This window comes from Amblyomma mixtum, chromosome 2 (assembly GCF_055824585.1).
Source record: "Amblyomma mixtum isolate Tamu chromosome 2, ASM5582458v1, whole genome shotgun sequence".
NCBI classification, from domain to species: Eukaryota; Metazoa; Arthropoda; class Arachnida; order Ixodida; family Ixodidae; genus Amblyomma; species Amblyomma mixtum.
This window is the reverse complement of record NC_143013.1, coordinates 212,608,450-212,635,266: the sequence shown is the minus strand read 5'-3', so window position 1 is coordinate 212,635,266 and position 26,817 is coordinate 212,608,450. Positions and strand designations below refer to the sequence as shown.

At 43.9% G+C, this 26,817-nt stretch overlaps 1 protein-coding gene across 1 annotated transcript; it reads left to right on the top strand.

Annotated features, from left to right (window-relative positions):
* Positions 1-4,826: 4,826 nt before the first annotated feature.
* On the top strand, positions 4,827-26,415 carry LOC149362488 (uncharacterized). The gene is made up of 8 exons (XM_089568313.1): positions 4,827-4,881; positions 7,235-7,270; positions 9,752-9,787; positions 10,722-10,760; positions 13,364-13,402; positions 16,553-16,626; positions 23,663-23,731; positions 26,272-26,415. Exons 1-8 carry the CDS (start codon positions 4,827-4,829, stop codon positions 26,413-26,415), a joined length of 492 nt encoding a protein of 163 aa, XP_089424439.1.
* Positions 26,416-26,817: the final 402 nt, after the last annotated feature.

The following is a 26,817-nucleotide window of genomic DNA, read 5'->3' as shown; positions in this document are numbered from 1 at the left end:
CAGACAAAGCGATAGCTTCGTGTGCCTTTCGTTTGCTGTGAACGTGGGGCACAGCGCAGCGACAACAACGAATCGGTGGTGCAGTGAGAGGCTCCGCTTCGACGGGCGCCGCCATGTTGCCTGAACGTAGAACAGCGTTGGGGGTTGGGGCGCACGCTATTTTGGCGAAATAGTATTCACCGCTAACGTTAACCCAAGAGGCAGGGCGGGGCTTGCGTTCTGCGCATGCGCACTTCGACGCCCCAAACTTCTTGGGGCCCCCAAAGCTTGGGGCCCCCTATTCTAAAACCCTAATATGTTTTGTACTTTGACCGTCTTCCCGCAAATGCGAACTTCACAGATATTTCTATGCCGCCCAACTAGCACGGATTGTTAACTTCACCCCTATTTGTCTTTATTTTTGTCCTCTTTACTTGTACGTAGCGCATTTCGGATCGCGATGCTTTCCACTACCCTGGGGGGGGGGGGGGGGGGGGGGGGATTATGTCTACGTGCCTAGCGACGAAGTGACAATGGCGACGAAGCGGCAATTGGCGAGTGAAGAGCGCTGGGGCTAGACCTGACTCAGGTATTAAAAACAGACCCCATTCTTCGGTTCACCTCTACGCCTCCCTGCACTTCTCCTTGAGCCGTGACTGTAATCAAACGAGCAAATTTTCGCTTTCAATCGCAATGCCATTACAGTTTTTCCTTCAAAACATACTTATGCATAGGATAATGCAAGCAGCAAATAAGAATCCAAAATTATATTTTGGACTAGAAGGTTTGTGTTTTTAGAATTGAAACAAACTGCACAGATGGCAGGAGGAGCAAAAAGTCAACGTTCAACCTTTCGCAAGTCGCCCTCTGTGCGTCATGCACTTTTATCGTGTTAGTTGAACATAAGGAATCAAATCCATTATTAATATTAAATGACTATTCTCAAGCCTTAAAAAAACCTACCCCGGCAAGCTTGATATTTCCTTCTTTCCTTTTTTTCTACCTTTTCTGGAGTTTTTTACCCTATATAACGCTCTGTGTCGCCGTACGTTTCTCTTTTCAAAGCTTAAACATGGTAAGTTTCTTTCTGCTGCTACGAATCTCTCCTGCACAGAATGTATTGAAAGCACGGCCGACGATTCACTAAGGCTAAGGTTGAAAGGAAGCTATCTACAGAAAGTGAAAGGAGTCTGTTGATGCGCATTTTCCTCCTAGCCGTTAGGAAGACAGAAACTTCGGAGTTTTCCTCTATAGTCTCCCGGCCGAAAATGAAATGACTGTTTTTGCTAGTTTGTCTCAGTCAGAGGATTAAGCGTACGTAACTTCAGGGTCGTAGAATAGGAATTTTCGAGTCACTACCCACACTCCCGCCCACGTAGGTTAGCTCCACTTGAATACCATTTGCATCGGCCCTTACCATGTGTCCTGTGTCCCCCGGCCACCTCGTCTTAACATCCGTATATCGACGACAATAGATGTTGGATCCCCGATAGCCCTCACACCCGACCAACATTGCCATAGCTAGCGTCGATCGCTTGTTGACTTGCTAAAAAGAGCGCCTAGTAGACTCTGGCTTTGATATATTGCGGCAGGTACACAAGGGCTGCTAAAGTGGACACAGAATCAGCGTTGCAGAGAAGCAGGTGCAGCATGGATAAAGGAAGGTAAATAAAAACTGAAAGAGACCTGAAGCGCGCCTGAACGTTGCTACGCTCGTGCAGAGGAGTGGAAAACGAGCCGGTAGTGTGTATAGCAGGAATGGCCCCAAGAGGCGTCGCTGTAGCGCTTCGAGCCTTATAGCGGAATAGCGTGATAGCGGAAGCTTTCAGTCGGCGTCCCTTTTGGGTACCCATCCTCTCAGTCTCGAAAAGGTGTGATATCACTTACCGGAAGTTTTTAAAACCGAGAGGTGGCGCGTTCATGAAAACACGCGCAATGCTTCCTTTTGCGACCGACTTGAGAGAGAAGGTAGGGGGGTTCCCTCGAAAGAAGAGTGGGCGTGATTGAATGAGTTGCGTCGTTTGTTAAATGTTCTTCATGTGCACATTTCTCGAGGCATCTGTGCCGGCGTGTGGCCCCACGATGCCCCTGCGGCCTATGCGGAAGCTGATTCGGTGACCGCCGACTGCCATAAATCACATTCCTCGGGCCATCTTCAGCAAATTCACCGATATTTTTTCATAGCACAGCGACGGCAACTGCAAGCGCGTTCTGCTGGAATAATCCGGTAGCGGTGCGCAGCAGGGTGAATAGCAAGAGGTAGTTATCTGAGCTTCCTTGCGCGTAGCTCAGAATACTTCTGGCCCTCCCAGGCGAGGTGGATAGGGGTAACCAGGTTTCGGTATCGATGGCACGTTTTTTCGTCAGGCTCATTATTGCAAAACGCGTGCCCGTGCACAACGCCCAGGATAGTTCAGTATTGCTTGCTAGGCGGCGGTCTTTAGTAAGCATTGCCCTCGGCAGATTCTGTGGCATATTTGTGATCTGTTTTTTGTGGAAGTGTTGGCTGTTTTTTGTCAGCATGAACGAATACCAACCAGCCCAAACATCCGCTCTACTGCGAAATGTGGCATGGTTGCTCCTGGGAGCGTTCCTCTCGTTCGCCGCGGGAATAGTCAAGAGCATTTCGGCGTCGCTGTTTCACGATTTCGTAGGTGGCTGAAGGATCCGGCAGAGAAATGACTTTACCCGCTAAGGTCGTATCTGCCCTCGCTGTTGGCCCACTCATTACCTTCGATGCGGGCGAGTGCAGGAACTCGGGAAAGTGTCGCGTAATGAACTTAAGATACAATTCTTGAAATGCAGCCGTTGAATCATCGACGATACTTTAGTAAGAAGACGAGCTCACGTTCACTCTTCTGGACATTTAGTTAATTATCTACATTACCTACAGCGCCAGATCGGGCAATACTGTTGAAGTAGATGTACAGAAAAACAGGAATCAGCAAGTAGTAATTTGTTGATTCATACATAAGGAACGTGTTGCATACTTTGACAGTTAAGCAATACTCTTTTTCAAGTAGGTCAAGAAAAGATACCACTAATAGGTATTTAACACTCAAGGGCAGCGCGGCACAAAAAAATCATAAAAAAGGGAAAGACTAAGCGGCATCAAGCGCCGTGGTAAGAAACTAATGCTGTCACGCGCTAAAAAAAAATTAAAACTTTCCCATGAAACGCTGCAGGCTAGAACAGAAAGATGAAGGCAGAGTGGTGTCAAGCCTGTGCTGAATCGTTCCGGATATAGTGCATTTCGGGAAAGAATATTTAAATATATTGCACCACACTAATATTCTTGCAGAAGAATTGAGAATTGAGCGAGTTGGTGGTGATCCATCGTAAAAAAACCAGCTCTTAAGAACACGGACAGAGGACAAGGGGAAACAGACTGACGGCGCTGAACTTACAACTGAATTTTATTCACACGTAGGCAGTCACTTTATACATTTAAAAGACGCCTTTGCGCATGTTTGTGTAAATGTATAAATTGACTGACTACGTGTGCATAAAATTCAATTGTAAGCCAGCGCCGTCAGACTGTTTCACATTGTGGTTTCACCTTGGTTTTTTACGATGGATAATATCCTTGAATTCGCAAGTACGGATTCGTTCGGGGAAGGCATATGTTGGTGGCTTAATGAAGATGTTGTTATCAACTCCTGTTGTACCCTGAAAGACGATAGTGAAAAGGCGTAATCTGAGGTATTTACTCTTGTTTTCTCATCAACAACTCAAACAAACTCATCTCGATTCATGCAGCGCTTTTTATGAAGTCATAGCCACCCGCAGCAAAACGGACTGCATGTGTCTGTACGCAATGAAGCTCGTTTATTTGTAATTTCTTGTAAATATCCCATGCTGAACAACCATATTACAATACGGGATGCACTTAGTGAGGTATGACATTTTTATTTCAGTTCAAGGGGCGCTTGCAGTAATTGCAGCGGTTAAAGTTACTCGCGTGGCTAACTTTAGATGTTATGAACATGGGCGTTACATGACGTTTAACTAGTAAACCTAATTCAGCGATATTTGTATTCTGCAACGGTAGTGACGCGTGCATCGCACTGAAATCATCTACTGATCTTAGGATGACTTTTTTGTGAATGTGACTGTGTTGCATTTTGAAAGCTTGAGGGTCATTTTTCAATGCTGAGACCATGTACAAATACAATCAAGATCGTCTAGGTGCAGTTTAAAGCCTGCATCACAAATGATGCGGCGGTAGGCAGCACAGTCACCTGCATACATTCTGATCGAACTGGGCACGTACGCTGATATATCACTGACACCGACAAAAAAACTAGTACCGGTCATTAATTCACTACTTCGAGCACTAAGCACAGTTTTCGCTCCTTTACATACACCTGTAGCCATGTGAACAAATTGTATGGTATTTTAGGAGTTGGAAGCTTTTCAATTAAGCGATTGTGTGATACAGAATCACAGGCGGTTTTTTAACTCTAAGAATGTGTAGTCCACTTGATTTCTCCTTTTATGCCTTGGCTATATCTTCCGCAAATTATATCAATTATGATTTGAATGCCGAGCCTCAAGCCGGGTAGTTCATCCCGTGCCGCTAAGCTCCGTGGTGGTCCTCCCGCCTTTTCTACCTTTGGCGACTTGGCATTACCGAACTTTCGCATTTCCTCAGATTACCGATCAACATTGTGTTCCCAGACCTTTGTTGATGATCTAGTCTTTCGGTGAAGCATTGCCACATGTTAATGAATGTAATGACAAATTCTGATCATTAACTAAATATTACACGTAAAATAACGTTATTGTAATCTCTTGTAAAACTAACCCATGATGGAACAAATGTTTTCTTTTGATTTCTTCAGGCCATGAAGATCGTGTTTCTCGCCTTGGTTTGCTTCTGCGCCCTTCAGCCAGTGTATAGTGAGTTTATTTTCTCCTTGATTTCGCTGGTCAAGCTGACATAATAATGGCGACCCAAAATATCCAATAAAATGTTATGTGCAGGTGTCCCAAAAGTAAACATAAGCTGGCGAGTGGAGGCAGATTTGCCTTGCACTGCGCTCTGTTGGCGGATGCGCATTTGCAGACGCTGCGAGTGCCACATCGAACTCAGCAGTGCTATAATTTTGATGTGGGCCTTAATAGCATTCCAGGAAAAGAAGCGCATTCTGCTTCTACAGACTCATGCTTGATTTTATTTTTGTGGCACCTGCACTTTAATGGCGCGACCTGGACTTGCGCGAGATCAGCAGAAGGAATTCTCGGCGTTAAAGACTCAATGAGCAATACAATATTAGCGACAATAAAACCACGTGCTCTTTTTTTAAAGACTTGTTAACGGTGGCCTGCAATCGCATCAAGAAATAAGCACTTTCCAATAGATTGACAGTATCGCTATACCCGAATTCACTCGGTACAAAATATTCGGCAACTACCCGACGATGCATTAAGTGTAGTTCATACAAGAAGCGACCGGCAGCATTTTATTATTTTAGTAGCGTGATACTGAAAGCGTGTTTTTTTCGCCTATTACGGTGGATAGGAGTATTGTTGGGAATTAAACGTGGAATAAAATTCTATTCGTAGCTGCGCGATCTATATGAAAAATTTTGGAGCACAACGTCACGAAGCCATCAAAACCTTAAGACAAATATCGTATCAACTCCACTACATGAAGGATGATGTCAGTCCACATGGAAGAAAAGATAAAAAAATAAAACGTCACTGGCACACAATACGTTCAAAATGGGATAACATAAACAGCAAACGACTAGTCCGCAAAAACGAGGAAACAAAAATAACATGTAACAATTTCATCCACAGCGATGCCCCAAGAGCATTTCGATCGTACGCGTCCAGTAGTGACCCAGGAACAGAAACAGGATTATCACTACGGGCAGCTGGACACGTAGCGAGGACTGGCACTGGGAGAACCTATGTAAGCAGAAAAAATAACAGTACTGAACACAGACCCGTCATTATAATGAACCACGTTAAAATCATGCACTGCTAAAGAAGGCTGCAATGCCACGCGAGACCACTGTCATTTATTCTCAGTACTACTGTGTCCTTCGTACTGTGATGTGTCCGGTGTTCGCCCCTTTATACGCTTCCGCTTTCGCACCTCTACTGCTGTGATTCTACTGTAGCGCTCGTAATCGAATCTGACTCCTTTTCGGTTACACTCACACAAATGTTACAATATCTGTATTAGCTGCTACTATGGAAAACACCCTCTTAAATCAGAAAATAAATACTACTAATCGTGGTAATCTACTAACTTCATGCATGAGCAGTGGCCACACGATAGCTCTTATTATCCGTGTAATGTTTATGGCGAGAACAGTTCATTTTTGGGGTCACCACATGTGACAACAAGCTAATAATACTCGTCTATGCATTAAGCCTTCTGTGAAGCTACTTCTGCAGCACTCAAATAAATTGCAAACTGCAGTTAGGAACAGTAAAAGAAATGCAGTTGGTTTCTTCCCGAAATACTGATGCTATCTTTATGCTCATACCCAGGGAGAAAAGGAGTCTTTATTAGAGAAGTAAATGATGTCTTAAAAAATTTATTGTGCCTTTATATCTGCTTTGACAACTCGTTTCGTCATCACAACTAAAAGACATGAAATAATTTACAGGTTAGAATATACCTGCAAAATGCTAGGAGTGAACATTATGGTGTAAAATAGCGCTTCGAAACGTCTGTGTAAGAGGCTGTAAGATTAATTGTTTTTTTACTGGCATCACTGATCTTCCCTTTCGAAGTGACGGTATGATGAATGGATGTCCTGATGAAATCATTCTCGGAAGGCGCATCATCCCTTTTAGATATCTGTCCCACCGCCAAACTACTCTATAGTAGGATACAACTTAAAAAATCAGCAGCTGCTAACACTGGAGTGCGGTCCGCGGCGTTCTGTATTACTCCGTTGGCCGGTCGCAGCAGTAAGCGAAATGAACTTTTTAATGTTTGACTTTCTCAAACAATCCATGTATAAAATCTCTAGAGCTCATAATCTTTTTCTTTTGATAAGCCTCTTATGTGGTTAACAAGGAACGCTTAACCAGCGTACAACTTTTTCTTCGTGGAGGAATTCTGTGCGTGGAGGCTGAATGTGGGCGAAGCTTAACTGCATACTTAAGTTGTATCCTAATATAGAATTTCATGTGCCTTTCCTCCGTTAGAGCACTGCCGGGCTTCATCTACTGCGGTTTTACCAGAGTCCTTCAATGCTTAAGATTAACCGTACGTTTTTCTTATTTTTAGACTCTGTTTTGCGCGTTGAGGGAAGGTCGTCCAAAGGTAAGTGTTTTAAGAAGAAAGACCCTAATTATATGATGACTCTCATGTTTGCCTTCAGAATTCAGTATGATGAATGCCTTTATTACACACTAGCGACATTTCTGTTCGTTCTCATTCTCAACTTCTAAGTGGGAACTTTATTTTCAGCTGAAATACTACACATTATGCTAAAGACATTCTTTTGCGTTGCACTAGATTTTAATAGTTCTGCTTTATCGGCATGATGACATCATTTTTGAACCTTTGCTGCCGCCGTTTAATATCATCATGGTTTGCACAATTTTGAGTCTATCTACACAAACATTCCTTACTGCCTAATGCCTGTATGATATAAATAAGACTGCACAGTCATCACGACAAAGAAAGATTCAGTTACATGGGCTTTATCGGTCGTTCCTACGATTTGTCGAAGTGGCACTGCGACCACATAAGCAAAATAATTTCACTCGGCATTCAGGACGTCGTCACCGACAGCGGTTAAGAGCCATAGCAGCTACATGATAAAGTTTTGATGCAACTTGACAGTTTTGGACTGCTTTAAAAATGTATCACTATTCAGCCTCTTACTGGCAGTAGGTGAACGTGCATTTTTATGCTAATAATACAGTGCGTCAATGTCTGTGGATGCTATATAAACCTCAATGAGACTACATTTTACACTGCTGGACTAGACTGTTGCTTCACAAGACTGCTGCGAAACTGCAACCCTGTGTCTTCTTCTCAGACCTTCCTTTTTCTTGCAACCATAAGTGCGGTGAAACCTACAAGCCCGATTTCACCATGCGCACTTTACGCTACAGACACCTCGTTCTTCCTCCCTCCTTGTACTGCTCCTCGCAATACTAAGCGCGAGCGCTTTCACGTGCCCCAGCTATGCTGTGTCTTCAGCGGATGCAAAAGCACATGTATCTCGTCAGGATTTAGGAAGGCGCTGCCAAAAAGAACGAAGTCAGTAACCAATTTTTTCCTCGGACTCACGTGCTATAGCTGGCAATGACGACTGAAAGCAAGCGCATCTTGGTGTCCTTGAAAATGCGCAGCATCGACCAAGGGGTCTACCAAAACCCCTCCTCGGCAGAAACAGTCTCGTACAAGTGACTTACCTTGTCTTTTAGTATATGCTAGGCAACACCTCCAAAAAAAAGCGGTGTAGAAAGTGTTGGTCTATTGTTGCACTACGCGTAAAAGAAATGCACTCGTGAAGTTGGGCGGAGCAACACTTTTTTTGCACTGGCAAAAAAAGGAAGCCATGCTACGCTGATTAGGCTGATGCAGCCAATGCAGGTAAATAAGTTGGCCCTAGTGGCTCCAGTAACACTCCTTCCCGCGCCATTGCCCGCTTCGTATTTTGATCCATAATAATATACAGGTTACCAGCTTGTGTGGTCACCCTGGAAGATGCGCACCAGGTGTCCATTTCTTATGCTACCGAGAATACACTTTTATCTCTGCTGTCAGAGCTGCGCACCATCCAGGAAAGATAATTACTTTGAAAAATGCCTCTATACAAATGCACCAGTCTCCTCCTCAGACTCCACTCGATTCGTACGGGCGTACGCAACGTGGCGAGGTCTCCGAACACTGTTGGGGATCCGTATAGCGTCCTAGAATCTCTTCAGTGCCCTTGAAGTGTTGTTTTGGGCTCAACGAAAGGCGCGCACTTTTTCCGAAACAAAATCTGTGATATCAAGAGAAGGTGCCACAGCCCCTAACAACGCCAGAGCTGACGAAGGGTTCATCGTTCCCTCTAAATAGATAATCTTGTCGTGACACCTATTCGACGCTAGTTCTATAGAGTGCGTTTAGCGTAGGCTGATTCCACAACGCGTGCGCTTTGTGTTGTAATCATGCGCGAAATCATGTGCGAAAGTAGGAAACTCGACTCAAGATGGTTCTGTTGAAATGGCATTTGAAAAGCTCAGTTCAAAAGTTATTTGTAACACACAGGAAACAGTTGCTCTTTTGTGGAGCCTAAAAAAATGGTGCCGTAAACCAGCAGCGATAAAAAAGGTGCATATGAGCTCCGCCTCCGAGATTAAACAACCCGGATGATATGTAATAATTCCCCCACAAATAGAGGCAGGAGCAGTGAGTATGTGCAACTACGTGCAAGAGTGTAGTGCTGGGACTTTTTGTAAACGGTTGCCGAAAAGGAAACTGAAGACCCGCTGTCGAAAAAGATGCAGGCAGCATTCTATATGACCGATATTAGTGCGTACTACGCAAAACTGGAAAAAAAATCTGCTACCTAGGCTGCTTTTCGCATTGCTCTCCGCCCTGGGACACTCTAATATTATATGCATTCATTTCCTGCGCCGGTTCAGATTAAGATATATATCTTTGTTTTCTCTTAATATTAAAACATGTTCATTTATTCTGAAGATTACGAGGCCATAGTATGTATTCCTCTGTTAGCATTTTATCACTGTTTCTCTGGAACATATTCAGTATAATTACTGTAAATTTTTTATCCCAAATTAGATCTTGAGGGTTGTAAAGACAACGCCGAGTCCACAGGTAAGCCATGCATGATACGATTTCTGCACGTCACTTAATAAGTAGAGTGACACTACCATATACATCATTTCCTTGTTATCTTGCACTGACATGAATGCTTTCAGTGAACGGTGCAATGATAGAGACCTTTGCCACCTCTTTACTGTAGCGCTAGACTTCTCACAATATTACAAATTTAATGTTTTTGACCACCCCTTGCGAGCTGCTAATTGGATGTAGCTGTTATAAAAGACGCACTCGCAAAGTCCCTGCAAGCTTAGAAAATTTATCCGTGAAGCTGCTTGTGGGTCGCTTTTCGGCTCTAAAGTAGTAAGTATCAAGTCAGTGGTCCGATGGTACGTTCACAAAATCAAGAAGCATCATGATATCAACTGTATTTGCAGCTAAACTTCAAGCCTACCATTTTCTCTCTGAGCTGAATTTGCAGAATTCATTAAATGAGACATTTCCGTACTGCCACTAGCAGTTAAATAAAGGGCTGAAATTTATTTCTTGGATCTAGCTTGCGACAAAAATTCCAGACTGGAAGGACGGCAGTGTGCGCTGTAATAGAATAGCGCCACAAAAATTAAACAGCTGTTGGTCGTTAAGCCGACTGTCTATATACTTTAAACAAGACAATGCTCTGTACTACATGTTCCTAATGCCAATGTATTCAAACGAAGAAAAATAATAGCCGAGCGGCGCTTCTTTTCGCACTGACCTGTAAACACGGCTGGAAAGCCATAACGTTGGCACCTCGGATGAAGAAGCTAGCAGGTGAAGTAAGCAATGATTTGGCGCTGAATCAAGTGTTTATTTTTGGTCAACTTCATTTTGTTAAACGAAACATAGCACGCATATCTGGACCGTATAATGCGATTTGGACTTCTTTTAAATATGTCTAAGTTGATATTTAGTTTGTGCATTATTACCTGTTTTATCTTTCGCGCAGGAGATGAAGCACAAAAACTTGAAGCGAAAGAGCCTGCTGGTAAGCATTTTCTTTCAAAACATTTCCAGGGTTTCAAACCAGTTTTACACTTACGGCGTACATTTCAATGCACCTATATTTTATAGCATCGTTAACGCTCTCAGAGAATTGCTGCATTGTCGCTACTACTCATACCTTTTAAAGCGCGGCTGTCAACGTCCCAACTATAATGTATTTCATGGCTTTGCATTGCCGCTGGCGTCTTTTTCGCCACTCTATGCTGCAAGCTGGTCTGCGTGGGACAGTTGCTCCTTTCAGAGAGTTATCTTCCTGAAAGCGCTCATAAAGTTCAACAAAAAAAAAGGTGGTTTGCAAGTAATGTACACAGCGCTTGGCTTGTAAAGTAGACGAAGAGGCATGACACTGCATGCTTTTTTTTGCATGAAGGCTGATTAGAACGTAAAGAAATACAAGTAGCTTAATGCTCGGCGAAGTCATCTACCTCAGTGACGCCTCCATTTCGCTTGGAGTTCTATACAACGTAATCCTTGCTCAAACGGCCGGAAGTTGTGTGGCACGAAAATATTGCTTCACGAGCTGAATGCGTTTCGACTGTTAAGAAGAATTATATAGCCGCGTGACACAGCGGAACGTTAAGTACTCTTTTGAACTACCGAACGGCGCAGTTTATAACAAGGTGGAACTGACTGATACAACTGAATTATGCCGATGGATAGCGCATGTGTCTTCAGACAGATATTGAGCGCGTACTTTAATAACGAACGTGTGAAAGGATAACAGGTTTAAAAAAAGTGACAAAGTACTGCACACGCTAACTTACCTTTACTGTCTTACACAGGATAGTGTCACGGTAGTCATTTTTCAATGCGAAAGCACTAAAACCCTGCCCCAGATTTCAGCAATGTTTTTCTGTTCGATGCCTCAGATAGGTCGCGCACTTGCGTCGATGTGCAGGCGGCAGGTGGCCACTAGGTTGTGGGAAACCTGTCCGCAGGCTTTATGGCCAACTGTGCAAATACACGGTAAGACATTCTGCGGCCGCGAGTGGGTTTACAACCAGCGGTGGCGCGAACAGATTACCTTTGGTGGCCACTGCATTAGAAGACCACGCCATCACCGAAACTGAACATCCCGCTTGTTAAATTTCCAGTCTCTCGAGCTGTCCTTGGGATGTCGTCATCTTTGTAACCTTTCATCCGTGTGCGATGGATTCAGAACGCACCACTAACGCCCTGTCCTATTCAAGCAAGGCTAGACCCGAAACCGAAGGGAAAATTGAAGTGCGAGGAAACCTAATTTGCATTCAGCCTAACCACGTCAAATTATCCATTTTGTGTTTAACATCGAGCATGAATGAACGTTTTTAGCGTATCTTATTTTTTTGTCCGCTCTATAGCAGTTGAGAAATACTTTCAAGATAAAGATATTTCCTTTCAAATAGGGCAATTTCATTTATTGAACTAAAATCCACTTTATCATATCAGCAAGTTCGATAAATCAAGCTGCGCTCTTTACCACCTCTGGAAGTGGCGCAGTGCACATGGCGTGCGGCTCTTGAAAAGAGCGGTGCAAGATCCCATCGCAACTGCAGAAGCCATATTTCGATTAATGCGAAATGCATGCTCTTCAATGCTGTGGAAAATTCCCACGCATTAAAAAAGTATATAGCTTCTCTAAATTGTTATGCAGCCATTCACAACGGCGTATCTTATTGCCTTTGTCTAAGCTTCAAAGATTAAATCCCCATAAAAACATGCCTTAGCTTCTTTCATATATTCTGAGCAGCGCTAAAAGCCGAAAGCGCACCAACGGACTTCTGAGCCGGTATCAACTGGAGGTTTATCGAAAAACAAGTGCTTTAATAAACGTAAGTGAACGTGTGCAGGAGAGCCTTTATTGATGATATATTGCAAATGTAAGTGGATTCCATTAAATACATGGGTTCTGCTTGCCAATACCGTTCTTCAAATTCATTTATTCTGCTCGCTCCACATTTACGCCAAAGCATAAAGAAGTACTATTTATTTCACATTAAGAGGAAAAGTATACTAAGATTAGGACCACGAATATCAGAGCGCTAGGGGTGAGATGACGCGTGCAGAATATGCTTTAGATAAGTGGAGGCAGCGCCGCTGGCTTGCCGAATCGTGACGAGATAGGGCATATAAAACTCAGGCCAGATCAAGCGCAAAACTGAAGCGCAAGCAAAACTCCAGAGCAGATCGAGAAGTTGTACAGTGAATCATGCGTTCAGGACAAAAAGCAAGCTGAGGAAGCGTAAAGGCAACGTTGTGCCTACCTCAATGGGCGATCCAAGGGAGGCCTCACAATGGTCTCCTTAGCAAGGCGAATCGAAAAAGTGACCGAACGGCGACAAGCCGATCCCAAGATATCCTTACACAAGCAAGACGCGTTCTAAGATTTGGCCATAGTTTCATTTTATAAAGAATCCAGTCGCGCATCTTATGCACTGCTTTGAGCCGACGCAATCCCCGACTAGAAAACTAGAACGCATCTCGATAAAGCTCCTGTTTTTACAGAGCCCGGCAGTGACATACATAGCGGTGATTAAGATAGCTTGGCCTATGATATTTTTATCATAGCTCATATAACTAATATTTTTTATTGTGCTTTTTACGCAGCTTCTCTTGATTACGACGATTACGGAAATGAGACCCCAAGTAAGTGCAGTGCATCACATCGTACTGGTCAACAGGAATGTTTGCTGCAAGGGGAACGACTGATAGCACGTTCTCTACAGTTGCTCATTTTCTTGTCCCAGCGTTCTAAATTTCTGAGGAAACTAATATTTGTTATGAAAGCACTATTAGAGTTGCATGCAGGAAAGTGTGGAATATGTATTCCAACAAAACAATAATCAAAGAACACTTCGATGCCGCCTCCCTTACAGTGCACATAATGATTGCCCCTTTGGAGAGTGGAAAAGTGCACATAGCTAGTTCGGGTGCGTTGCATACTAAAAAGTATATATTGAAATCGTAATCACCATTTCAAGCACAGTGAGGAACTTTGAGAGCTGTCGTGGGAAATGAATCTGCAGGGTTGGTGAAAAGTTCACAGGCTACAGGCAGTGCTTTTAAGAGGTATATCATGTCACATGCGGGGTCAACAAAGCTATCAAAGTTTCCATATGAGTGAATGATATTTCTCCTATACACTATAGGCACTTTAGGCTTGGGGGGTGTCGTAACTGCCTGGCATTATAGTGCTCCAAAGTAGTCCCTCGGGTCTGCAAACTTTTCAACGACCCTCTATGCACCTGAAAACTCCCCTGAACAGACACAATTGAGTAACGCGAATGATTCAGCGTTCGCTTATGCTCGAAAGAGTAAAAATTTGAAACAGTTTTTAAATTTAGCTGCCTTCTTTACTTGACGTGAAGAGGCGGCCTTCTGATCGCTAAAGTGAGTGTTTGTGTGCAGAATGTCTTTGATTAAATGTTTATCTTTGACGACAAAGTCCACGCACGTTTTTCTCTTTGCGGTGGTGGATGGAGTAAGAAAGGGAGAGCAAAACGATGGGTCTAAAAATCAACGTGCAGAAAGCCAAAGCAATGTTCAACAGTCTTGCGTGGGAACAGCAGCTTGCAATTGATAGCGAGGTGCCTGAAGTAGTAAGGGGGAATATGTCTTCATGGGGCAGATACTGGCCGCCGATCTGGATCATGAGAAGGAAATAACTAGGAACTAACTACAAAGCAAATAACCCATGAATGGCAGTTTACCAATATATACTTTTACTAATACCAGTATACTAAAGAGAAAAGTATACAATAGCTGTATTTTATCGGCACTCGCATATGGGACGGAAACATGAAGGCTAACGAAAATGGTTGAGCTTGAGCAAAGGACAACGCATGGAGCTATGAGAAAAAAAGGTGATAGGTGTAATGTGAAGAGACCGGAAGCGGGCCGAGTGGGGGAGGGAAGAAACGCGGGTTTAATGAGACCTTCTCGAAATGAAGAGGAATAAGTGGGCTTTGGCAGGGTATGTAATGCGAAGGCAAGTTAACCGCTGGTCCTTAAGGGTAACGGAGTGGATTCCAAGAGAAGGTGAGATTTAAGACGTTTTTGGGGATACGGTGGCCGCCACCGCCAAAAGCCAGGGTCAATAGGGAGACATGGGAGAGGTCTTTGCCCTGCAGTGGACGTAGCCAGACTGATGATGATGACGAATTCGTAGTTTAGTTTATGGGGTTTAACGTCCCAAAGTGACTAAGGCTATGAGAGATGCCGTAGTGGAGGGCTCCGGAAATTTCGACCACCTGGGGTTCTTTAACGTGCACTGACATCGCACAGTACACGGGCCTCAAGAATTTCTCCTCCAAAGAAATTCTAGCCGCCGCGGCCGGGATCGAACCCGCGTATTTTGGGTCAGCAGCCGAGCACCATAACCGCTGAGCCACCGCGGCGGCTCGATGACGAATTCCTTCGCCAGCAAACTTATGAGTTGCGACATGTCTGTGTTGGAGTTTGCGTACGTGTAGGCGTGTAGTAGCAAAGAACCAGTCAAGCACGATGTCGCTTATCCCATCGTGACTACTGGCAGGAGGATCTCTGCCTGTTCCCGGCGTTCAACTGGTGAACATCTGGCTATTGCACGCAGAGAATAGAGGTGATGTTGCGGCTCAGCGTAGTGGGTTCCTTAACCTGTAGTTGATCTTGGCTACAGCACATGATCCCCAATAACGATCACCGTGACTCGACGGGAAAAAAAGTTCTGGGGAACAGAAGCGCGGCCGGAGTATCAAAAATAAGAATGCAATGAATGTACCGGCTAGATTAGACTGGCCCTTGTGCGCTTCGTGCAGAAATGTGAACATACTTGTATTAAGCATATAGTGGATATCCAAAGATGCAAAGCCAGTGATTAGCTTTCTTTAGACCTCTCGAGATTATTGAGGAGAAAATTGCTTTTCTTAAAGAAAATGTAGTGAAGAGCAAACATCCCCCACTGGAGAAGTTTAACGCATGAGCACAATTCAAAAATATTATTTCCTTCGGTGCGGCAAAAGCATAACTTGGAACAGTCCCTTGAGAAGTTTAGACCACCAGGGGTTAAAGACCCACCTTGTGTTAAAGAATCCCAGGTGGTCAAATTTTCCGGAGCCCTTTACTACGGCGTCCCTCATAGCCTGAGTCGCTTCGGAACGTTCAACCCTATAAACCACACCAAACCAAACAAGACCAGTTCATTGAAACATCTCACAACTATAGAGGAGGTACTTCTATATGAAAATCTAAGCCTCATGCGCTGCAAGTGTAGATATTTCGACAGATATTAGTACTTTACTAACTCAAAAGAGCTACGGAGCCCTTGTCACTAAAACCTGGCGTGGCCGTCCGTTGTTAGCGTCGTTGACGCTAACTTTGGTGAGCGAAAAATCCACAAAAAAATCGAGACATGCAGTCTGTGGGATCTACATACGTGGCCCATGTAGGTGGCAGGTGGGCAACCTAGGCGACTTGAACTTGTGGCGTCATCGCCACCCGCCCACCAGATTGTGGCTGGCGCCGTGGCGAGAGTCGCACGAGTCTCACCGGTGGCAGCAGCTTCTATCGCAAGGAAGTGGCGAATAGTTTAACCCATTCCTCACTCTGCCAGGAGTGTTACGAGGATTCCCAAGGCTGTGAATATAGAGTAGAGAATAACCAATTCCGCATATATTGGCATTAAACAATCAACGATATCACGTCATGTCATAAGGCGTAACTTAGGTGTACCATAATTTTTTTTTGCTTTTTCGTAATGCCGCAGTATTATGCTAAGATCCACTTCAAATAAGGAATTTGGTTTTTTTTTTCTTTCAGTACCTATACCCACCACAGGGCCTACGAAACCCCCATGTGAAACAGTTTTGCATCTTCAAGGAGAGACAAGCATGGTAGGAGCACTTTTCACGAGGATCCCCTTAAAAACATACCTGATTACTATGTGTACCTATATATCATTCGACATGTGATTTTAGACCAAAGGAGAGGATGGCAGATTTTACAAACATATACTAGTAAAAAAAGAAAAAGTGGGTTATGGCTCAACTCAGCTGAGCCAGGATATACAAAGCGAGAGCTCTGTTAAGCATGGTTAGACTCGGTTTACCTTTGGTTCAACTTTATTGTTTCAAGATTGCAGTGAGCGCGCGGACGTGACTGGCAAGCGCAAGAGCGAATGACGTGACACATCACATGCACGACTGCCGAGAAGGAGTGGCCGGGCAGTAGCCAGGGCAGCGGTGGACGTGACCGCCTGAAGCGCAGCTGTGGCGTCGGCGAGTCACATGGCATAACGTTGTAGCCACATGCAGCGCGCCTCCCGATAGAGGTCAAATCTAAGAGCCAATTGACCTTCAGGTTCAGCATGGGTGGAGTAGAGCTTTCCGCTATAAAAACAACACACGAAAAAATCGTGCTTGGAGCGGTGGTCTAGTGGTTTCAGCACAAGCCTTGTATGCGGGAGGTTCGGTGTTCGATCCTCAGAGCACCATGCGGCCAGCTGTGAAACAATGCGTGCCGAGCGGTGATACAATACCACACAGACTTGCTTATGGCCAGTTTCTCGGCGTAAATAGGCGAAATGCTTAGGAAATGGGCCTTGGACCCCACCTCGTTTAGGAAATAACAACTTGTGGTATGGCGCTCTTTGTTTAAATCGCCTATGTCCCATAAAAACTCCTTGACGCCCTGCCTGCTCTATTTGTTTTTTTTGTCTGTGTTATTTTATAAATATTTTACCCACATGCTATGACTCTGTTTTAAAAGAATCCTTGAAAACGATGTTCAGGGTTGGCTGTAAAATGCTTGCAGAGCCATAGAGTGCAGACCACCCCGCATTCATGGCGTGCACCAGACCACAAAATGAAGCGGATACTGTACAATAGCTTTTTAGAAATTTCCGCTTTCGCCCCTCGCAGTGACCAACCGTGCTGGACTTTTGCGCAAAACCAGGCACATGGCGTCGTGTTGTGCGAGTGACGTCAGCAGCCGGGGGTTGTCATTTGCTCAAAGCGCCAAACCTTGCAGACAGCAGGATGCCACAAGGGCCGCGAACACTTCACCGGGTCAGGAAGCTCCGTGCGTAGCGGGAGCTTCCTCCACCGTGGGCAGCCGTTGGAGGCAGTGAAGAGGATCAGTAGATTAACCCCGGCGGAAGAGCGCTGACAATTCAAGCAAACAAAAATTAAGACAAGAAAGAGAAAGGCGCGAAGACGTGAAAATTCAAATTTACACTGCAGATAACTAAGCTTCCAGAAATCGGATTAACAAATTCCTAACTAGAGGATATTTCTACGCGGCATCCTTTAACGTCCTAATAATCACTGCACAACTTTACTGAGCCCCTTGTGGTATGCCGCTCTTTTGTCAATTTCCATTGCCTTAAGGCCATCCTTGTTTTTAACGCCAGTAGCGACGCGCAAATGTTATCTTTGCCTAATCGCTACTGTTACCTTAGAGCAGGTAACTAAATGTTGAATTATTAGACCAGACGCATCTATAGTTATCAGCGTGTCTAGTTTTATATGTCGGAGCTTTAAAATTCAATTGTTTGGAAACCAGTAGGACATATCGTAAAGGCTCCGCTATGGCCCGTCAGTAAGATCGAAAGTTGCAGCATCATAGGCGTGTTCACGAAAAAACCATGGCTATGTGATTTTAGTCAAGTATTTAGGGCTGGAGCACTTTATCTTAGCTGTAATTAATAAGGCATTCTATTACATTCTTCGCAGAAAAAAGGCATAGCAAAACACAATAGGCTCTCATGTATAAAATCGTTTGGTCTACCTGGCTAAGTAGAAGCCATTTTGAATCAGTGTTAGGAAATGTTTTAGCCAAGTAGAGCAGTTTTTTATATTGTACTCAGTTGATAATCTTACCTTAGTTTTAACATCAATTTAGGGGAGAAACAAACCACACTTCGAAAGCATGTGCACCGAGATAGATCTATTGATCGCCAGCCCTTTATGAGCTACATAGATGTTCCGGCCTTTCCTATTGATGCAATCATTAGCCACTCCGTCAAGGATAGTACCGAAGTTAGTAGCAGAAAGGTTGAACGCTAGTTGAATTTATGCTGCTTTTGGAGGTAACAGGGTTGGTGCCAGCTGCAGAGGCTCTGCTCATTATTGTTTTTACTTTTATTTAAATGTCGTCGTATCCAGCAAAGTTTCATGTAATTTGATCTAAGATTAAAAAAGAATGGCGCACTACACAGTATAAAACCAGCAGACTACTCCTTTTCCTGGTGTCGTTCTCCGCAGAGAATTTTTAATACTTTCTAATTTGTGAATTAGACAAGATTAGTAATATTGTATTGGTAATCTTCATTCCAGGATCAACCGCTTTTTGTTAGGTTGTAGAGGGAGTACAAAACCATCCTCAAGAATTATTCGTAGCAGAGCATCTTTGGCATGGTCCTTTTTTCGCAGCATTTAAGGCAAGCTGGTAAAATAGGACAGAAAGCTACGTAATGACGCTCTAACTCCACTGCATCGTCGCAATGTCGACTGGATGTTGAAAAACAAAAACACGGAGCGTGCGCTTTCACTATGATGAAGTCAGCGGCCGATGCCGCTGTCAGCATCGCCCGAAATATTGTCAATGCTTTCTACCTCGTTGCAGTCTGCGATGAGTGATAGTCATGCCTCCTAAAGTGAATTAAAGCTAAGGTTTTATTTTGTCGTTGCGCAGACAAAGCAAGAAATGAAAGGAAAGCGTTAAGCTTCATAGCTGAAGATGGAGCCCGTTTATTAGATAGTTGACTAGATAGGTAGATTATTAGTTCATAGTTGAAGATAACGCCCGTACGAAAGAACTTCGATAGTCAGACACAACTTAAGAATGAAGGAGCAGATGCCCCTCAAAGGAGCCTCTCAAAAAAACTGTGCGTACGGATTCTTCCCCTCTTTCACTGATTCTCCTCATTTCCTTCTTGGATCCGCTAGCGTAGAATCGCAGGGGGTGGCCGATCAATCGGAAATGTAACCACAGCTTAATCGGATTCGCAGCCGTGTCATGGAAATCGGTCAACGCCATTCGCCAGAAAACGTTCTTTGAGAGGCCTGTGCCGCTTTTTTCTTGAGCTGAATCCGACTATAGCTGCATTCCCCTTGAAAGCCGCAGGAAGAGTAAATACTTCTAGCAGGTTCTGTGACTCAATTTACAGCGGCTGTAAAAACATCTGTGAAGAAATTTGACGATGGCCCTGAAGGTTGGGGATGTAATTATGGCGTACTCTGACATGGTCCACACCGAAATACTGCAAGTACCACCGGAAGTTTCACCTTGAAGTAACTTTGGCCACAATCTACGAATATTGTAGGGGGGGTTGCGGAGAGGTAGTATGGCACGTCCCCAACGGTGATCGGGGTGTGCTCGGGTGAAAAACAGGCTTGGCATACTCAAAATGGAATTGCCTCACTCCAAAAACTGGGGTTCGCCCGCGCTTGAAGATCTGAAAATTCAGTTGACCTACATTTAGATCCGACCTGCGGCACCTCCATAATAGGCTTGGCCTACACCTTAAATTTCGCTGAGCCACCGTGCTTTCCCCACAATATTTCACGGTTAGCACAGCTAAACCAAAAGCAATTTTTTATCACTGCAACCCTGTCGGAGTGAGCAGCCGCCGCTCAGTTTGGAACAGTCTGAGTCAACGGTTCGCCCATTCAAAACATTGTGGAGAGCAATACAATTATTGTCCTTCATACTTAACTGGCTTTTTGAAACTTCTGAAAAAAAAAAGAACCCTAAACACCTTTGAAAAAAATTTGAAGAAATAACATTTTGAGGCTGAAGACCCATTTCTCGAGCATTTCCCTTCAAATATAGCAAAGCACTAGGCAGGGGGAAAACATACATTACAAAACCGGTGCGTACCTGGGGGCACTGGAGATTCAACCGCGAAAAAGCACCTACCACATGCTAGGCGGATGCTCAAACTATTAAGGCGTCGAACCTACTAAAAATATTCCCCCACTGAGAATGACACAGACTCTTTTTTCACAGCCGAGAGAACTAACAGCAACCAACAGAAGGACCCTATCACCCATAATATCCGAATACTTGAATCTATATATATGCTGTTGCTGTTGCCTGTACTACGGTTTTGGTGTTAAAACTGATGCCAGTGTACTCTAGGCAACCTTGGATGGAAGTAAGAGAAACAAATAAGAAAGTCCTCTTTAAGAGTACCCATATCCGCATACAGTATACACTACAGCCTCGTTATGACGAAGCAAAATATCATAAGATATTGAATATAACGAATATGGTGATTTTTTTTCGTGGACATTGCCGTTTTCTTTGTGCATATTTTTTTTCCGTGTAGGCTCGGAAGTTTCGACTGCCGAGAGATGCCGCCACTATTTTTATATGGCTGTCGGCGGCCACCTTTGGACAATAAGAAGCGTCGTCACTTCGAACTAATAAGGTCGTCAAGTGCGGATGTGTATTATGCGCTTACTTCCTTCTAGTTTTTTTTGCGTCAACTTTTGGATATGAATGACCCAAGAGTCGTGCGTCATCGTAGAGACCCAGAGAGCGTTTGATTTTTTCTTGCAGCGCGAAGCTCATCCGGTATCGGTGGGTGAAACCATGCGTTCACTGCACGTCATCTGTTGCTTTCTTTTTCTCAGATCGATTTAAGAGGCCCTTCGCGCAAACGTTGTGTTTCTGCGCAGGAATGCTTTATCACAATATGGACTTCCGGTACATAAGCTTTTGTGGCTATCCTCGACTGATGTATACACCTTGGAACCGTTGAAGTGTACCTTACCCACGAGAGCGCGGGGAATTGTTACCAGAGGAGGTCTTGTCCTTAGACGAAGTGCGGGACGCAACCGCGGTCTAATGCTTCTGAGGCGATCGTCACCTTTCCGCGCCTTTGCTTTGTATGACTCACTGCCCCAGATCCACTCTGGGGCTCACTTCAATTTTTGTAATATTCGATGTTTTTATCTTTCGGAACTGCAGTGCACCTTTTCTTCAATAAATCAGTCAATTCTGTTTCCTTTATTTAGTCAGGCAGAGCATGTAGTTTTTTTTCAGCTTGGTGGCCACCGGTGGGAGAAGAAAAAAGGCGGGATCTACGAAAAGGAAGAAATACGCGACCCACCTAGGCACTACCAGAAAAAGCAAAACAAATTTTATTCCGTAGACTTTTCTCTACACACCGTGCGTGAAAGCACTGTCGGCACGCGTATAACCCCATTCTCTGCTGGTCCCGGAAATTTTCTGTTTGTTCGTGAGTAAACCCACCTGAGTGTGCTCTCTGATGCGTTGAAAGTCGCCAAAACAACATGCGCACGCAAACATTCTAGCCCTCTCGGGGAGCTCCTGGGGACTGTGTAAATGATTTGGCGGCCGGAACGAACTTCCTGTTTGAAAGAACTGCAGAAAGGACCATTTTTGTCTTCGTGATACGCCTCTGTGAACTTTTCAACAGACAAATCGCCGCACCGTCTCCGCTCCATCACGTAATGTAACGGCACCCGAAGCTGTTTTGCTCCATCTTGCAACATACTGTTTCGCTACAAGGCGCCCTTATCGATTGCTTGGATTTCCCTCTGTGGGCCTTTCTTCCTTCTCTCCATGCGTCTTCCTCACCAGCTCACACTGTCGCGGTGGCTAAGCAGTTGGGACGAAAGAATGCTGATGCCGAAGACGCGGGTTAAGTCCCGGACGCGGTGGCTGAATTTTGATGGCGACGGAATGCACACGCTGCCTGGGTAGTGTGCGTTGTGAATCATCTCAGTGCAGGTGGAAGAGCTACTGGTGGTCTAAATATATCCGGATACTTCCACTACGTCGCCTCTTTCTGCCCAACTTCTTTCTCTCTCTCCTCACTCTATTTTCCCACGGCATGCATATTGAGGTGTTCACCATCTAAAAAAGGTCATTTCCACTCTGCTAACGACATGAGCCCGCTACACAAACACTACGTCAGGAATTCTAGCAATGAACTGTGGTCGCTTTGAAATAAAATGGAAAAACACGTGCAAATTCGAGTGTACCGACTTGTGTCAAGAGGCCAGCTACTATCCTTTATGTAAAAGAAATGGGCTAGCCTGACGGCTTTTTGATGTCCCTGGTTATGAGGAAATTGCACCTGCTGTTTTTCTTTTCTTTCGTACCTCAGTTTTGCGGATAAGCATACACGGCATATTTTTGATAATACTGAGTTCACGGTCAGCGCTTTTATTATTCCTGTCTTACCATAAACCGCTCACTCCGCACTTTTCTTACTTGTCATCGAAACATACTTACTGCCAGCTTCTCCCCAATTTGATCTTCTATATGCCTTGCCGCAGCCTCCTAGAAACATGAATGATACTGAAAGACCGACGGCCAGTAGTACAAGATATAATGATTACTATAATTACCTCTTCTCTATGAAGAGTGCAGTGACCGTTAATTTCGTTATAAAGATTACAAATGGGAGAAAAGATTTGCCGTAGGTTTATTTCTCGTTTTTTTTTCTCAAGAGAATTTTTTTTTCGGCACACTGCCAAATTAAACCGTCTAAATTCTGAATAGACGCCATTATATTCAATACGCATCAAAAACAGCGCAACCGTACATATTTCCATATATCAAACGGGGTATGTTCTTTTGACTTACACTTTATCACCCTTTCAAGGGCGAGAAAGTGAGAGTGATATACTTTAACCTTCCTGCGTTCCTAATGTGCACCCCGTGTTCCAATCCACGTCGGCCACAGGACCACAGCTGGCTAATTCTGAAAGCACGGCCTCCACTCCCTGCATATCCCTTGAACCTCAGCGTATTAATTGGCACCTGGTGAAGGACAGAAGTTTTTTTAAGACATATTAACAGTGGTGCAGCTTACGTAGAAGGAAGCCTGTCTTACACCTGCAATATAACAATGTCCATTTTCGTGGCTTATAATATCTCTCTTTCTAATAGATACCTGTTGGATGCGAGAGCGACTGCGAAGGGAGATATGACAGAGTAGCAGATGGTCTGCCTTGCTACGTACGTAAGAAATTTGGTTATTATCTTGTAAAATACCGGTGTCTGATTTGTAATCAGGCTGTGTGAAAGCCAAAATTGTTGCGAGAAAATATTCCGCAGCAAATTATATGATTGTCTTGGAACGAACACTAAAGCAACTATTTGACACCATTCTTATTGCCCCGATGGAAATCTGCATCATCCATCTATTGTATGAAAACGCATTCATAAAAACATTGCGTTATATGTATATAATAGTGCATTTTTTAACCAGGAAATTCAAGGGTTACTATCACAACGTTGCTCGATTCTTCGCCATGCATGTATGCACCTTACTAACTTACGGCGTCATTTATTCAAAAATCTGTCTTGCAGTTTTGGAGCACAAGCAATGAATGAAGAAAGTACTTCTAATTGCGTACGAAAAAATGTTCTCGATGCAGACCCTGGTTATAATGACAGCGTGGACGTGTGGATGACAGGAAATGAATTTTTGAAGTCACAAGGAACATCTAAGCACCATTGCAGCATTTCTGAGCGAAGTAGGCTAGGTTTCTTATGAAGCTCCCTGATAAAGCTGCCAGAAAAGCTTAGCCTCAAGCGTGGCAAAGCTTTGGAACGATTATCCCGGATCATAGCGTATAGGAGTCTGCGCAATCTGCACGAAGCGATACGCAATCTCGTATCGCACTTGTAAAACTTTTAACTGGATGCTAAAAAATGAAATTTCTAGAACAAGTTTCTACTAAGGTCGACGCGGTGACGCACACAGAAATCGGTTCGCAGCACTTTCCCCAAAACACTTCTAGTTTGTATCACTGTCATGTCCATGGTTATTTTTCTTTTTCACTTTTATGAATGTGTACAATTCGGGAGAGACACTCAAGGCTACTCACTTATGGATATGCGAAAACATTCTCTCCCGTGGTGATCTGGTTACGCTTAATCTTGGTATAGTCAAGGACAAAAGTTTGCGGCGTGCGGATTCGCGGAAAAAAAATTATTGCGTGGAGGTGAAGCTTAGCTGATCACGGAAATGCCTAGGAACATAAGTAGACTTTAGTGCTCCATCTGCTACAAAAATACAATCCACCTGTCTACTGAGGCAGAACGAAAATATTTTTTTTTTAGCGCAAACCTGCAGCCCGCAAAACTTTTTTCCATGACTGTGCATGCATTAAGTTCTTTTCTACGAGTTCATGAAAGCGAAGCGTTGTTTAAGCGTTCCTGGTAGTATACACGCGCATGACACCACCCGGAACGCTGCACGACGAACAGTTGCATTGCGATTTTGATAACAAAGTCTCGCAAGGCAAGCTAGGCTCCAACGTATCTAGCACAAGTAAGCTATGCGCATCGAGAAATCGTATGACACCACCAGGAAAGCTGTACGACAAACGGTTGCGTCACAATTTCGGAGCTATTGTCGGGACAACTGGCGCCACATGTAGGTCGGCCAGTGGTGAATAAATAGGGAAGAATGACATGTATACTATTTGCTGAAGTTGCGGCGCTCGGCTTGCTGTTTCCGCCATACGGCTGCACGAAGACATCACCCTGTTTTTCTTGCCATCGCTGAAGTTTTTCTGTACCACCTGCAAATACACAGACACGCCGCTGACTTTTCTCGTAATGGGAGTAGCAATGCTTTCGCATTAGCAAACATGAGCCATACCTGCAGCAAAATAACTGCCTTGATCTGCTAGATGGATGTCACGTAGGTGGAAAGCGTGGTACATTATTCGCATCTCTGAACTTGTGCAGATTAAGTGAGCTGAAAAATAATACGCGCTAAATCATGCCTGGAAAGAAATGTTCTTTTTTCTTTTTTAAAATTTCTCCAAAACCTCCATCATGTACATTCATTCCTTCATCAAAGAGTATAACAATCATTTTGCCCTTATTTCAAATAAAAAAGATTTGAAATTATAATCGATTCACAGGTACTCTTTTCCTTTCTAAAAAACATCACTTTTATTGCGAATGGCATTTTCGTATTATCGACGCAACATAGCAGGCTGTGCTTCTTTTTTTTTTTTAAAAAAAAAAAACGAATTCTAAAATGACCCCTCCTTTATGGAAACATTACTCTGTTGAGACATCTCTTCCTATTTAATGCAGATAAAAATCCTGCTTTTCTGTAAAGCCTATTTTCCTAACAGGAGAGCTGTGCCCAAAATTCGCTGTGAGAGAGAGAAAGAAAACGCCGGGCTTCCATGGTGCTAGAGACTAATTAAGTTGGGTTGTTTGAGCGGATGCTAATATTTAAAGAACGCGAATAGTGCAAGTGCATACAGACAATAGTTTTTCTAGATGAAGGTTAAGATACTATATTCACTTCTCAACCAGCTGCGGACAGATTGCTTGATCAAATGCCTTCACTTCCGGAATCCGAAACCAGAATGTGGAAGCAGCCACCGAGAAAGTCTTGTAGATGTATAGGTAGCCGCATCAAGAATCTGATACTTACTAGTAAAAATCTATCAAATCAACAAATTTGGGAAAAGCAAATTCTTATGTGGAGTAGAGAACAGCCTGATGCGGACTTTTATTGTTTTCAGGTTATGAACGTCACGACCGCTCAAGGCATGAAGCGAAATAAGCCATACCCGTGCCCGCTGGGATTCTGTAGTCACGGAGTCTGCATTAGCAAGAACCGCACTGAAACATGTAAGCGTGTAGGGACACTTGGTAATCCAGAATAAATAACCACTCCTCCAACTAAGTCTATTCAGTTTTTTTTTTTTCGTTTGGATATCTTCAAGCGAACAGAGTCAAGGCCAAATCCTTCGCATGCTCATATGCTTCACTGGTGTCTGCTAATACTACCGCACAGCAAGGCAAATAATAGTATTTTAGTAATTCACCTTTTCACTCTCTCTCGTCTTTATCTGCCCAATATGCTGTTTCGGTGCATAGCTCCAATAAGCGAAAGTGAGACAATATTCGTTAAGGTGCAGGAAAAATGATGCCAGCTACGTTCCACTTACCCTAACTAAAAAGCAGTCTATGTCCACACTTTATTAGTCTTGGGAACACAATCCCTACTGCTGTACGATTTCTACTCCATATGGCCATATATGAAACAAGCAGATGCTAAGAGTCCA

Excerpts from the sequence above, each read along its gene's own strand:
- LOC149362488 (XM_089568313.1), top strand. The coding sequence starts at position 4,827 with ATGAAGATCGTGTTTCTCGCCTTGGTTTGCTTCTGCGCCCTTCAGCCA. Across the intron at positions 10,761-13,363 it reads TGAAGCGAAAGAGCCTGCTG|CTTCTCTTGATTACGACGAT; the intron begins GTAAGCATTTTC and ends CTTTTTACGCAG. Across the intron at positions 16,627-23,662 it reads TTCAAGGAGAGACAAGCATG|ATACCTGTTGGATGCGAGAG; the intron begins GTAGGAGCACTT and ends TCTTTCTAATAG.